Source organism: Paramacrobiotus metropolitanus, unplaced genomic scaffold (genome assembly GCF_019649055.1).
Source record: "Paramacrobiotus metropolitanus isolate TYO unplaced genomic scaffold, Prichtersi_v1.0 Parri_scaffold0000025, whole genome shotgun sequence".
NCBI lineage: Eukaryota > Metazoa > Tardigrada > Eutardigrada > Parachela > Macrobiotidae > Paramacrobiotus > Paramacrobiotus metropolitanus.
This window is the reverse complement of record NW_026570245.1, coordinates 1,161,300-1,175,872: the sequence shown is the minus strand read 5'-3', so window position 1 is coordinate 1,175,872 and position 14,573 is coordinate 1,161,300. Positions and strand designations below refer to the sequence as shown.

Genomic DNA, 14,573 nt, shown 5'->3' with positions numbered 1-14,573 from the left:
ACTGGGATGTCGTATTGTTACATACCGTAAGCTCTTGCAGAGCAGTGACACTGTGGGCATGTGTCAGGGTTATCACAATACAGTTAAGCACGTTCTGCATTCATATTGTTACAGCATGGCCGCAAGCTTATTAACGAAGATATGTTAACGTTGCGCAATGGCGTTATCAGTTCCACAAAGAAACGGTATACGTAGCAGATCCAGGTATATATTATATAGAGTAGTCCACTGCAAGATGGAGAAACGCAAACAGCGGTATCGCGGAAGCTTTTCATTGATTTATCCATTGCTTGTTTTGGTGTTTAATATGATATTGTTAGTTCACCATAATTTCAGATGCAGCGCCTGTTTACCCCGCCGCATTATTCGTCACATCACAATGGACGTTTCTAATTAAACTACAACGATATTAAGATGCCTCATTGTACGCTGTTTCCGCTTTTGGTTGTGTTTATTTCCTTAAACCATTTTTCGCCTTTGATAAAACGAACATGGGCTCTGCAAGAAACCTTTCGTGACGACTTCAACAACGTCACTCTGGACATGTCCAAATGGAAAGTAGAATCCTATCTCCTGGTCGAATTTCCACGCGCTGCTTCGCAATGGAATGTTACTGTGGAAAACGGCTCGCTCTGTACCGCTACGAATCGAATAGATCGCGTATCGGATACTGATAGGTCTGCACTGATGATCAGTACCAAAAACACATTCCACTTCCGGTACGGTGAGGTGGAGTGGCGTGCCAAAGTCACTAAAGGACACCAGATGCGGTCGACATTGTGGTTAGGCCAGACGACATGCCGGTCAGATGAGTTTTGTGTGGATCGCTGGCCGCCCGCGGTGAGTGTCACCGATGTCCGCGGTGACGACCCGGACAATGCTTGGATGTCGGTGTCCTATTGGCTGAATGGTGTACAGACTGATTACACAAGCCTTTTAGTGTAAGAGAATGTTTTCGGCATAATTATGTAATATCTATAATAAAAGAAATTATAAGGCAGAGTTTAACCGTTTGTTTTAATCGTGCAGAACGTACGAGTAGTACAACTGTGCAAACAACGGTGTGGGATTACGCAGTTCGTTTGGAAATGGATTTGATGAATGTAATGGTTACTTACTGCAGCGATTCCTAAATCTGGACTTGTTGTAGGAACAAGGATTTGTCATCGAGCTACAATACGTATAAACTGCTGTGGAATAAAACAGCACTAATTTGGTATGTTGATGAAGAGATCGCTTACTCGGTGTCTGGCGCGGAGAAAGTTCCTTCAAGCTACATGTACCTTGTTATGAGCGGCGTGACGGGTTACACTGGCCACGACTGTTTCTGTACTGTGGATGACCCTTCCGTCCAGCCCACTGATTTTCTTGTCGACTACGTAACAGTGAAACAAGACGATACCGACATTACGGAAGACGTGCCAGATAGAGATGAAGAACAACATTACACAGTCAAAGAAGTTTTGCGCGACGATTTTAGCAGCGGAACTTTGAACACGTCCCAGTGGGTATCTTCGCGCAGCATCTACGCCGACAGCAGGGTGGAGAAAACATACAATATACAAGACAATGTCGCGATAGGCAATGGAACTTTGCGATTAATCGCAAAGCGGGATCTCTCTGGGTACAGTACGGGAGCTCTTATTACGAGAGGCCTTTTTAGTTTTAAATATGGAGAAATTGAATGGAGAGTCAGAACTGCTAGAGGAAAAGGAGTTACGTCCAGCTTATGGCTGACCAATGTTTACTGCTTACCAATTATTAACTGTGTAGAATATTATGCGCCGTCCGTGGCTGCTCTGATTGCACAAGATGAGACTCATGAGCCTTCGAAAGCACTTCTTACTTCCGTATACTCTGCATATGGCGATGTCGACCCATTGCACCAGTGGCATCCGAGGTACTCGTATTCGTATACAACTATAGAACATCCCTTCATGTTCCTGTAGAGCATCTTTTTTCGATGGCTATTAATCTAAAACGGGTGGTTATTGCAAACAAAAACCATACAGAATTATAGCAGGCTATAATTCTGTATATGGCATTACCTTCGGTGGCTGTGGAGGATCGAAGACTATGGAGGATAGAAGATAATTATATGAGTTAGAAAAAAATATAAACAAATATATTTTAAAAATTACTGATAAGTTTTATGGGCAATTCTTGGTAATTTTACAAAATATCGGAACTTTTGCGCTATATAATAATGTTCTGCCATTTTACAAAAAAAACATTATTATAAAACTATCTCTGATGTGCAGAAATGTGGACTTATCGTTGGATTTTCACATCTATAAGCTGGTATGGAGTGAAACAGCATTGATGTGGCTTGTTGACGATGAGGCGATTTGGTGGATAACCGATACAAGGATGATTCCCACAACCGAAATGCAGATTACGATGGAGATAACCGTGGGTGAAGCGACAGGTTTCCCAGATCAAAGTACTGTTTTACCAGTGGAGATGGTTATTGATTACGTCATAGTCAGGCAGGGCGACATTGACCCTTCCGTTTGGATACCGCGTCAAACACGCACGACTGCGACAGCAACTACGCCATTTGCGACAGCCACACAAGAAGATCTTGAAAAGCGTCAGCTAGTGACCATAATAGCGTCAACGGTTTCGGCGCTTGTCGTCGCCGTAATAGTCAGTGCGATCGCTTATTTATATTTTCGACGACGAAAACAGCGACTTCAGGGACTTGTTTCGAGTTCTGAAATGAGCACACTAAGTCCGATCTCAGGCATCGCACATTCACGTTTCAATTCCAACTCCATCTATCAGAAACTAGATTGTGCTCTGGTGAATTACGTTAGCGCCCTTGAAATTCCCCATTCCAGCTTAGAAATTGGTTAGTTTTCGACCCAGGAACGTGTTGCGGTTCCTCTTAGTTAAATGTTATGCTATGTACAGGAGAAATTTTGGGGCAAGGTGAGTACGGAAAAGTCCTCAAGGGAATGGCGAAAGGTCTTCGAGGTCAGCCGCTACCGACTCCGGTTGCCATAAAGAGTGTAAAAGATCAGACAAATTTGCTCCAGCAAAATCAACTGATTTAAGAAATGAAAATCATGACAAAAGCCGGTCGACATCTGAATATTATCAACTTGGTGGGAGCAGTATTCAAAGGTTAACGCGGATATAGTCATATACTGCTTTAATCCAGCCTGCCTTTCTTATTTCTAAACTTCCCTTGTTTTTTTTTTTCAGATGAAATTCTTCTGCTCTTGGAATATTCAGAATACGGTGCATTGTTAAAACTATTAAAATCTCATCGCGGCATGTATTTTTATAACCAAACCGATCACGACGGGAAAATTAAGGAGTTTAACGAAGTGGAATCCTTGCGAATGCAGCACGAAGTCGATGAAAAGACAGTGACACTAGATGAACAATTTGACAAAAAAATCTTGTCCACCAAGGATTTACTGAATTTCGCCTTCCAAATCAGTTGTGGCATGAGCCATCTCAACAACCGCTCCATTATTCACAGAGACTTGGCCGCACGCAATATTTTGGTCTGTCACGAGCGTGTGGTTAAAATTGCGGATTTCGGGATGGCCAAGCAATTGCCAGAATACGTTTTGGTCGATGCTCACGTAAGAAAGAAAGAACAAGAAAAGATACTAGCAATGTTTTGTGCAAGTACGACAATAGCACATAAAATGGTATCACGTTCAATTCAGTTTGTCGCTCAACCTTCACTTTATAGTTTCTTTGCGTATATAGTATATACATGTACAATATGTATCCGCACTCTTTATAAAATTTTAAAATTTTTATCTAAAGTGACTGTGTGCTTCAGATAGCGCTTCCTGTGCGCTGGATGTCACCAGAATCAATAATTAAACGAGTGTTCAACCAGAAGTCTGATGTGTGGTCATTTGGCGTGTTAATGTGGGAACTCTTCACTTTGGGAGAGACGCCGTACTCAAACTGCAGTATGGACATCACATACATGCTGGAATTCCTGTCCTCCCTGACCAACGGTTTCCGGATGGACCGCCCACCCGCATGCTCAACGGCAATGTAACAAGCACCGGCGAATACAGCTTCGAGAATTATTTTGCAAAATTTTGTTGATTTTTTTGCAGTTATGAGATGATGCTTAGTTGCTGGTTAAACCGTTTAAAGCACCTGAAGAACGACCGGAGTTTGCTCAGCTAGAAAAAAATTTAGCTATGCTGATCGGAAACGGTTCAGCGCAGAAGTATTTCAGATTGGACTTACCTTATCAGCAGTTTAACTTATCACAACAAAGTCTTCTTAATGAATTATCAAAAATGGATGATAATCAATATGTTGATTTATCTGATTACCGAAGTCTCCTGATCCATATGTGGATCCAAGCCAAAAATCGACGCTGGCGCCCACAATAAATGACGATCAAGATCGTGCTGGACCAACTGCAGTGGCGTACTAATTATGTGCGGCACTTCAACTTACAAGTTATTTTACTTACTACAAGTTACTGTTAGACATTATATTACCAATATAATATACACTCATGATGTGTCATGTATTTGTGAACTATGACCATTGTTCTACTAACTGATCTATGAGTGTACGGTGCACCCAGGTCACCAATCCCCTTGTTTATCAGATGTTTAGGTGCAGTAACTTAATTACTAATATCATGAATGTACCGTGTGGTATATAAGCAACCAGCTTGTATAACGCTGATGAACAGAACATAACAGAACTGACACCAGTGTGTGCGACGCTTCCGGTTTCTGTTCCCGTGACCAGAATAATCTCGTAATATAAATTCTAACAGTTACAGATACAAGAAAGGATTGTGATAGGTATAGTGCGTTGAGATCGAAAATCTTGTTGGCTTGTTCTTGTACGCTAATACCCACTACCCTAGAAAACAAAGGAAGTAACTTTAATTGGCTCTTTGCTCTTATTCCATACGGAGAAAACTTTCAGCGGTATAGAAATTTATCATCAAAGATAAAAAAAATGGATGTTATGGGCTTGAGTAGGAAACTGGCACCGGACATAAGTCGATCGATGATTATGACCTTCCCGAAGCAGGAGCCCAATTGATGCGGCGTCGCTGATGTTCCCACAGCGCTGCCGTTTCAGCACTCCAGAACGCTAACGTGAGACTCTGTTCAGTGGCGGAAGAAATATGCTTAACTACGGGCTACGAGTACAGAAACATGCCGCCTGATAACTTGCACTGAACCACAAATGGGCCGGATTTATTCTGAATCACTTTATGAATAACTTTAAAGATTCATGATTTTAAAAAAAGCAACTGGATGCACGAGTTATTTCGATGGAAACACGCGCAAATTTTATTGTTTGGCGGAATGAAAAACAGTGACCTTTCATTTATTTCTGCGGCCTGCTCTACTGCTTCTTTGTTGTTGTGTTTAACAAGTTTTGTTCACTCGCTGTTTACAGTCAAAGTAGTCAGTGATTTAATTAGCACCAGAAAACGATATTTTCATCGCCATCAGTTCCTATATGTCAAGTTGTCAATGAGTCAGTGCACAACAGATAACTCCCAACTCGTCCCGCGCAGATATTATTACTCGTATACTAGTATCATTATCGTTTCTGTGGCATTAATGCAGATTTTCCAGAATTAACAGCTGTCAGTCACACGTTTTCCAGAATTAACAACTGTCGTTATCGTTCGCTTTGACATTAACGGAAATGCGGCGAAACTTGCAACTTATACTCGCTTCTTTAAATTTCAGCAGGTGCAAGGTTAATGCACATATATCTGTAGTATATGACGGCACGATGCAACCCGGTTACGAATTTGTAAAGCCATACAGCTTCCTTTTGGCGCCATCGGTCTGTTGCTCGTGTAAACCCAATTGTTCGTACAGCTGCGGTGTTGCCCGACAGTTGACTCCGGTGATGGTCCGTAGGGCCGCGTCCTGCGCTTTCAGGAGCAGCTACGTCAGCTACGTACAACCGAGAATGACCGAAGCTGTTTTTGATTTTTTTAGCGTGCAGAGTGCAGACCGCTCATAGCGGGCTGTTGTTGGCTGTGTGAATTCTGAATGCAATTCACCGAATCCCTTCAATCCCACAATTAAGAAATTACACACCTTTGTTCCATCTTCGAACCGTTATAGGTCGACAATCGGCCGTAATTAGACTGGAACGCTGTAACACGAGTGCTGCCGGCCAGGGGCCGAGTAGGTAATTACAATCGCTGCGATTGTTCACTGAAACAATTAGGCTTTATATGTACACATAGGCTTTATATGTACACATTAAACAGAGCCTGTTGATTCTGGTTAGTTGGTTTACTTTAAATACAAAACATGATTGTAAAATTATTGTCGTCTTTTAGATAGCGGTTTGTTTGATAGCGAATTTCAAATGTTAAGTTTAGATATGTAAGCAAATAAACCTTGGTTATTATTCGAAGCACCATAAATGCTAACCTTTAAACATACTATTGTAAATGCTACGTATACCGTACTGTATTCATGCAAGTCAATAACAGCTGCTTGTTATCTTCTAGCAATGAAAGATCAAAAAGCAAACGCTATTATTAAAGTAAAATATGCCATAATACGCAATTACACAATAACTGCACCGCTCTGACATATGTATTACGAAAAATTAATATTTGTTTATTTTTTAACTTAGAAAATAATCAATAAATCCATTCGAGCGATTTCAGAAACTATTCCAGCTTCCAGGTGTTCTGCGCACCAGCAACTGTGAATTGTGAGTTAAAAAATTAAATTCCAGTGGCATAAGCTGGCTTTTATCATCGCAGTTTGTTTAAACTGACGTAATTCCTTAAGTAATAAGGAATTACGTCAGCTTTCAGCTGCGCTCTTTTATGCGGGGACCTTAAACAGCACTATCTTCTTCAATCGAAATATTGTGAATTGTAAGTATTTCTCAAAGCTATCTACACCCTGTCCATGCCAAGTTGGCGGCTTCCCTTTAAAAAATTCCTGTTAACCCATGGTCGAAAACTTAAACTTTTTTCAACTTCTACGATATCACCCAATGTATCCCACATCTTTTAAACACAGGGTATCTAAGATTGGAGCGTGTGACGAATCACAAGAATATCAAAACTAGAGCAGCCTCCGTTGACAATGCGATGCAGTTTAGCTACCGTGGCTGCCGTTCCATTACTCAAAATTCATTTTAAATTCCCAAGTTTGCTTTAGTCCACCGGCTTCAATTTGGGCAAGTTACCTACCCTGTGGTCCTTCAGAGTGCAGTGGACAGACTTGACTTAAAGTCCCTCCTGGGTCAGAGCAGCGGTTTAGCGGTGGGCGTGGTCAAAATGTAGAGCGGTCTCCTTCGCGAGGTCACCGTGCAGCCGTGGTAAGTCCTTTTTGACCATGCTTTGCAAAATACAATCCAGGAGGAAATGGGCGTCAACTTTTGCATCACCGTTTCGCAAATTAAGAGCGCGACCTTGGGGACTGAGAAATCCCAATGGCCACTTTAATTTTTTTCGGGCAGAGCTTTGTTTTGGAGTAAAAACGATTTTGCTTCCCGTGGCGTTTTGCGGGTTTGGTCCAGCTAATGAATTTCACTTTTTTCTCACGAAACAGCCTGTCAATTGTCCTCAAAGTATCCCTAATTTCAAGCGCCTAAAGTTGTTCCTGAATTTCTGGGTGAATTATATTCGTTTTAAACGCTGCCATGCATCGTGCAATCGATGCCTTCGCTTCGGAAGGTGCTGGTCGCGGCACCGCAACAAAAAGCCGAGTACATTTACACTCAGAAAATGCGGAAGAAAAAACTGCACTGTTAACTTTTAAAACAAGGGATATTAACGCGCAAGACGATTGGGCAGAAAAATAAAATGCCATGCCGCCAACTTGGCGTGGACAGGGTGTAATACAGCATACGGTAAATTTTATTTTATGCAAGACAACTTCAATGGAGTTTTCTGGGATGGATGCGGGTCTAGCTGTAATCACTTAACTTGTAAGCATAATTATTTTTTATTTGTCAAGGTAAGCAGCGCACAGAAATGCTATTTTGGGCAGTAGTCATTAAGACTCATGTTGTCTCAGGTCGGTCGTGCGTCGACTAAAAAAGTTGAATAAATAGATTAATATTGCATTGTAGACTTAAGATTCTAGATTTTGGCTGCATTATTAATGGCTAAGTGCCGGTTTTATCGGCACAGGAGAAGGTTACGTACTGATATGTTGTAAAGGTTATGTACGATTACAGTACTAGTAGTATTTGATACTGAATATAGATATATATGTTGTCAGCCCCCTCAAAATCGGCAACAGATTGCAAATGCATCCAGAACGTGACCACTATCGTAATAAATCGTTTTTCCAATTTGCGTTAAGATCATTGTCTCAGTTCCACGTATGGGGTAATAATTATTCAGATTGTTATGTCTCGAGTTACTGTTTTCTGATCCGATCCGTTAGCAGTTTTACAAGCGTTCATATATGCCGTACGTAGCCGAATTCACTTTTGTAAACTATGGATTTGAAAGGCATACTTGTATAATTTTCGTATATAATTAAACGGTCCAAATTTAAAAAGAATATGTGTTATGCATAAGACTGTAGCTTAGTCAATTTGATTTTTAGCTCATATGCACAACGATTGCTGAATGCATTTGAACACATTTTCATACCGTCCAATTTGCACGTCCAATAACCAACATGTTCCCTGTATTCTCGGATGGAATTATTGCTCGTTTTGGGTTATTTTTTCTCGTCCTTCTGTTCATCAACTCGGTGGCATCTTCTGGAAAAATTAGTTCGGCAAAGACTCTGCCCGATGTTTACCCTGACAAGTCCACAGTTGACGCTTTTAATCCTTATAAACGGATTTTAAAACATGATAATACACGATTGCGAGAGCAGAATCAAAACTATATAATTCACAAACAAAACGACCGTGATGGGATAGCGGCACTGCCGAATTGCCCTCGCTTTGCTCGAGAAATGGATGTCGTTTTCCGGGATGATTTTACTGGCGATGCCTTAGATAAATCTAAATGGCAAGCGAAGAGTAGAATCCTTACCAGCAGCGGTCTGCAGTTACACCATTTACCGGACAACAATGTCATTGTTAGCAAAGGCAGTCTGCGACTGATTGGTAAGGTGCAGGAAACGCAGGATGGACCAGTACAGTACACTAGCGGATCCGTGTATTCGGCCGGAGGTTTCACCTTTAAGTATGGTGAAGTTGAATGGAGAGCTAAAACTCCAAAAGGCAACGGTATTTCATATCAGTTGTGGCTAACAAATTTCGCCAACTGCACACGGCCGGGCAGCGGCAGCACGGGATGTGAAGATGTTTATTCGCCCGCCATAGCTGTTGCACAAGGACAAGGAGAACTACCTAACGGCTTTTACACTTCCCTGTACCCAAAAGGTGCCCAAGAACTGCACAAATGGCACTGGAGGTAATGCAAAGGTGTGATGTATATAGAGTACCTGACCGAAGCGCAACGAAGGGTCTTCCTATAATTCATTTCCAATGCATTGCTTCAGTTGTGTCCGTCGATTCGAAAAAGCACCAGTTGCGAAGTCATTCTTTACATAGTCGGATGACATCAAGGCGCTGTATAACAAGTTTGCAGGGTTTCACTGGTGCCCCTTACGGAAGCTCACTCTAATTTATTACTGTTCAACGTTTGTTATATCAACAGTCGTTCTGTCATGAGGGCACATTTTCCAGATCTACGTACATTTAAAAAATACCGTATCGCGCACCAAAGGTTGAACAAAATGCAAAAATAATCCGTAGTATGCATAAAAACGTATTAGGCGCCGTGAAAATCTTAAGATAGGTAATACGAAATTTTCTACTTTTTCGACACCCCCAATGTTTTGTGACCTTTATGCATGTACGTATTACCTATGGACGGGTAACACATCACGCATTTTAGAATTTACAGTTCTGCGGTGGCAGGGGCCACCGCATACTGTAATTCGATCGCCATCAGTTAATACGCGTAATTTAGTTTCCATTATCGAAGAAAAATAGTCCAACAGCAATGCACGAAAGTTTTCTGAAAGCCAACGGAAACCATATGGGATTCATACAAGCCCGTTTTCGAACCTGTAGACCGCTGTAAGCGCGACGAAGTGAATAAGCGCACAGTTAAAGGCTAGATTTTATCTACTGTACACTGGATGCATTGGCGCAGAGCACTCAGTCTATCTCATACTTGTCTCTCTCACACACCCCTCACACCGCAGTGGCGTTAATGACCAATACGCCGTGACGTGCTGAAGCACCTTGAATGGCTCAAGCCCACGTTTTTCAAATATCCCGGTTACAGCGGTCTACAGGTTTGAAAACGGGCTTGTATATGGGATTCATGCCTTGAAGAGCGCAGTCGCAAAGGCAGACCAGCTGTTTTTCCATACAACCTACGTACAGTAGCATCTCATCAATTTAACCCGAACAAGTGCAAGAGCTGTCTGGTCTGCCCATGCACAGTTCTGTGCATTTCCCGTGTTACTACTTTTTTATAATTCCAAGGCATATCAACGTAATCCGCAGATAACTGCAGATACAAAGTAATAATGCCATAGTTCCAACCTCCAATCGATGAACTTGAGTGTTACGTATTAGTATACTGAAGTTGACCTTTGACGTTTTGTAGTGACGCAAGTTTTTCGCTGGACTACCATATTTACAGTTTGTTGTGGGATGAAACAGCATTGGTATGGATGATGGACGGCGAGGCCATCTTCTGGACAACCAACCAAAATGTGATTCCAGACACCGCAATGCAGATCGCAATGGATGTGTCTTTTGGAAACACGTTTACCGGCGCCCCAAACAGTAGCTTTCCGGCCGAAATGGCTGTCGATTACGTCATAGTAAAGCAAAGAAAAAGAGACATTCATGCTACGGCATGGAGACCTACAAGCGCTGTAAGCACGCTTCCATCAGTGCCGAAATCGACCTCGCTGGGGACAGCACATGTGACCACAAGTACCACAAGCGGTAACACCGCAAGCCGTAACCTATCACCAGCAGCTGTCGTAACGATAGCGTTGCCAACATTCTCGGTGTGTGTCTTTGTCATCCTTGTCAGTACAAGCAAGTTTTCTTGAATTCAGAGCAGCCACTGTGTGGAGGCTCATATGTAAAAACAAATGCGGTGTGTTGCACCCGCTGCAAAATCATCATGATCCTTGCCAATGCTGAAATTTAACAAGGTTATAAACACTTTATATGGTGTGAGCGGCTAACTCAGAACGGCAATAAACATATAACCATGTAGTTCCATACGAGTGCTGCTGACGCTAGGAAGATCATACTGATGCTACAGGGGCAAGCTTTATAAAATAAAAGAAAAGCTTAAAAGATCCGTAATCAATCAATATTTGACCTGCAAAAGCAAATTTTCTTATCTTCTGGCAAGAAGAGGTCAGCTAACAATAAGGACTGTGATAACTGTGCTGCTTTAGTATTCTTCAGCAGATTTAGTAGCTACTGTGAACGGAAGTAGTAGTCCCGATATTCTTTGCATGCACTCACCACACTGTAATCGTAGGATGTCAATTTTTTTATTGATAGATTAGAAACTGGAATTAATATCTTGTTGCGGAAACCAGCCAAGCGTTCTTCCGTACGCCTATACGGTATGTGAATCTTGCAAATGTTTTATTAAGAAATTAATAATAATGTCATCATCAGTTACTCGAAAAGGAAATTATCCTAAAACGCTGGATTGCATTCATTGCAAGTAGTTGCTCGATGCAGATGTGCGGTAGTAAATGTGTGTAGTGCGCACGACCCAGACTAGAAGTATGTATAACTTCGTACTACACAAATTATTAGAAAAGACAATTTGTGTAGTATACGACTGTCTTATACGAATATACGATTGTCTTATACAAATTATTAGAAAAGACAATTTGTGTAGTATACAATTGTCTTATACGACTAATACGAGTACTTCGTACTCGTATTAGTCGTATAAGACAAATTCAGCGCAAATTTGTTACCGAACGCGCAATGAACCGCGCGCGTTTTCCTCGTTTCCCTTTTGGTGCTGTACAATACTCCCGGCGTCTCCCGCTGTGTGTAAATAAATTTGCGGGTAATAATAAGTACGAATAATTGACGGGTACGTACTTACATTGTACACTGGTCAAAATAACAGCCGCCAACAATTCACCCTGCGTCGGTAATTTAGTAAGAAGACGCCTATAGTCCAGCAGTAAGTATCTTATTGTATATACTGTATGGATTGTCAAAATATGGCGCCATTGGTACGAAAAAGTGCGCACCGTAAGCAGTATTAACAGTTTGGTGAATCCGCGACAGATTACGCCGAATACAAACATTACAGTAATGAATTTAGTGACATTCATCTTGAAATTTGTTACCCACGCTGGGTTCGAGTCTTACAGTTTTTAGGGTGTCGAATTTCTGCTCAGCTTCTTTCTGATTAAAAAAGGGTGCAGCAATGGGTCGAGTGGGCTATGATGACACGAGGACAGTTTTCTAAAATTGCGTAACCGATGCTGTATCAGGTTCATCTGGGATTTTTCTTGCTTGCAGTAGACGCACTGCTATTGCTAATGCTTTATTTGCACGGAGCGCGAAGCGCGAGGTGCTGCAATTAAGCCTTCGTCAAGGGGAAAAATTTTGTCTGTCGCCCACGAAGAGCGTGGGTCACGCTTTTCCAATTCCACAAGTTCTCACGTCCATTGGAGTGGTATTGCAGAGCAAACGTGCTGTTACAAGGATGTGATTTACATCGCTTTTTAATGGTGCTGGAAGCGCGCAATAATTCTTGGTGTCGTTAGACTCGTTATTAATTCTGAATTTAAATTTTCATGGTTTTTGATTTTATAATTTGTATTGCGAAATCTTGTTGGTGAGAATTTCAATAAAAACCATTTACTTTTATTCCCAACGAAATCTTTTTCGAATGACTTACGAAATGTACATGCATCCTGGCAATCCCCAGATAGTCTGCAGATCTCGCGATCGTAGTATTATACGGTGGAGTACGCCAGCTACACCTTGCAACCTCGACTGCCATCAGAACTGGGGTCGCCGTTTGTCACTCGTCCGGATCTTCTGACTATGTCGGCCGGTTGGGATAAGGTGTTACTTTTCTGACAGGTGAGAAGAACCCCCCGACTAAAATGCCTTTCTAAGTTTAGACATTGACTAACTTCAAACTCGAGACCTGTTGTATTGGCCTTTCGTGAAGCTCCGTTGTATGTGAGTTCTGGAAATTTACCGTGGTTCGTGTATACCGGACTGTCGTTAGTGCCGTACTTTTACAGCAGTTTTGCAATATGCACAACTGATGGATGGTAAACAGTTTTTTTGTTATATTGCGTCGCCAGTATCAAGTTAACCCCGGGAAGTTCCTCTCTGCTCTTTCTTTTTTTGACGGAATCACCAACAACTGCCGTCGACGACGTACAACAGACGAAAGAATGGTCTAAAGAATGGATCCGCTGTCTTGTGAATTTGTACAAAGATACCGAGAGCTTCGAGTTTTTGTTGACACTTCAAGAGAAAGAAGAAAAACGCTTGCGTGAAAAAGGACCCCGCTATCTTGACAAGTTTGAGGATCTCCTCCCGTATGCTAGAACGTCCGTTGGCCGGAGCCTTACTTCAAGCCGTGCGGACCTGTCCACTTCAACCACAATTGAATTTAAATTGCAACGAAAGCTTCAGTATCTCAACGCAATTAAGGCAAAGATCAGTGAACTTGAGAAAAAGAAGGTGGTAGCCGATAAAAAAATTAATTTTGAATTGAAACGTGCTGTCAAAATGTGACTGGGTTGTGTGATATGGTAAAATTCGAAGCCCATTGGGAAGAATACGCAGCGCTGAATGTTGTCGATAAACCTAAGCCGTATTTTTTTATTGTTCGACCTGATCAAGAGCATGCTTGCTCTGAGGCAGGGTGCCACAAAATGTGATTGTTAGTTTCAATAAAGATGCTTTCAGTTAGATTTTTAGAATGAATTGTGGGTTATGAGTTCGAATAACACATATGCTGCACTCCAACATGAATGTGAACATTTACCGGAAAACAGCGCTCGCGCTCGGTGCAAGAATGTGGTTAACAACCACCACTAGTTTATTATTTACGTGTTGCTTATAAATTACTGTACAGCTAAACTTGATCGGGTTGGCATTGCAGTGTCTTCGACTGGGAAGATTCGACAATCGATTTGTTCCCTGCACTGTACGAGTCTTAATTTCGCCCGCCCAAATATATTCGGCCAGTGTGCCTGGCAGTGGTATGGAGGACTCATCTTCGGACGGAGGCTTACAATTAGTCCGTTTTGTGCTATGCTCACAAGTCACAATCAGTCGCCATCCTAGTTATCCATTTGACTGCATTTTCAAGCTTTGTCGGTCCCACATGGGCGCTGCAAGATGTGTTTCACGATACATTTGACACGCTTAACATGTCAAAGTGGAATCCAGAACCCGATTTTAACCAATCTGGTTCGCAATGGACAGTCACGGTTGCAAACGGTTTTCTCAGTTTAAGCAAAAGCACCAATCGACCCGAAACTGATATTTACAAAACAAACAGTTCCTTCGTGCTAATGAGCACCAAAGATAAGTTTCACTTTCGATACGGCAAA

General features: G+C 41.9%; 3 protein-coding genes across 4 annotated transcripts; all 3 read left to right on the top strand.

The window, feature by feature from the left end:
- Positions 1–687: 687 nt before the first annotated feature.
- Positions 688–2,886, top strand: LOC129587416 (uncharacterized). The gene is made up of 3 exons (XM_055481154.1): positions 688–887; positions 1,151–1,900; positions 2,262–2,886. The coding sequence occupies exons 1-3, from the start codon at positions 688–690 to the stop codon at positions 2,857–2,859; spliced, it is 1,548 nt and encodes a 515-aa protein (XP_055337129.1). The 3' UTR covers positions 2,860–2,886.
- A 19-nt stretch (positions 2,887–2,905) lies between these two features.
- On the top strand, positions 2,906–4,699 carry LOC129587575 (tyrosine-protein kinase receptor Tie-1-like). The gene is made up of 4 exons (XM_055481376.1): positions 2,906–3,129; positions 3,211–3,599; positions 3,806–4,029; positions 4,095–4,699. The coding sequence occupies exons 1-4, from the start codon at positions 3,063–3,065 to the stop codon at positions 4,165–4,167; spliced, it is 753 nt and encodes a 250-aa protein (XP_055337351.1). The 5' UTR covers positions 2,906–3,062; the 3' UTR covers positions 4,168–4,699.
- A 1,891-nt stretch (positions 4,700–6,590) lies between these two features.
- Positions 6,591–11,106, top strand: LOC129587594 (glucan endo-1,3-beta-glucosidase A1-like). 2 transcript variants are annotated; one of them, XM_055481403.1, is made up of 3 exons: positions 6,591–6,705; positions 8,565–9,388; positions 10,598–11,106. In XM_055481403.1, the coding sequence occupies exons 2-3, from the start codon at positions 8,640–8,642 to the stop codon at positions 11,052–11,054; spliced, it is 1,206 nt and encodes a 401-aa protein (XP_055337378.1). In that variant the 5' UTR covers positions 6,591–6,705; positions 8,565–8,639; the 3' UTR covers positions 11,055–11,106. The 2 variants fall into 2 exon arrangements, with proteins under 2 accessions (XP_055337378.1, XP_055337377.1); XM_055481402.1 differs by lacking the exon at positions 6,591–6,705 and adding an exon at positions 8,315–8,425.
- The last annotated feature ends 3,467 nt before the right edge of the window (positions 11,107–14,573 follow it).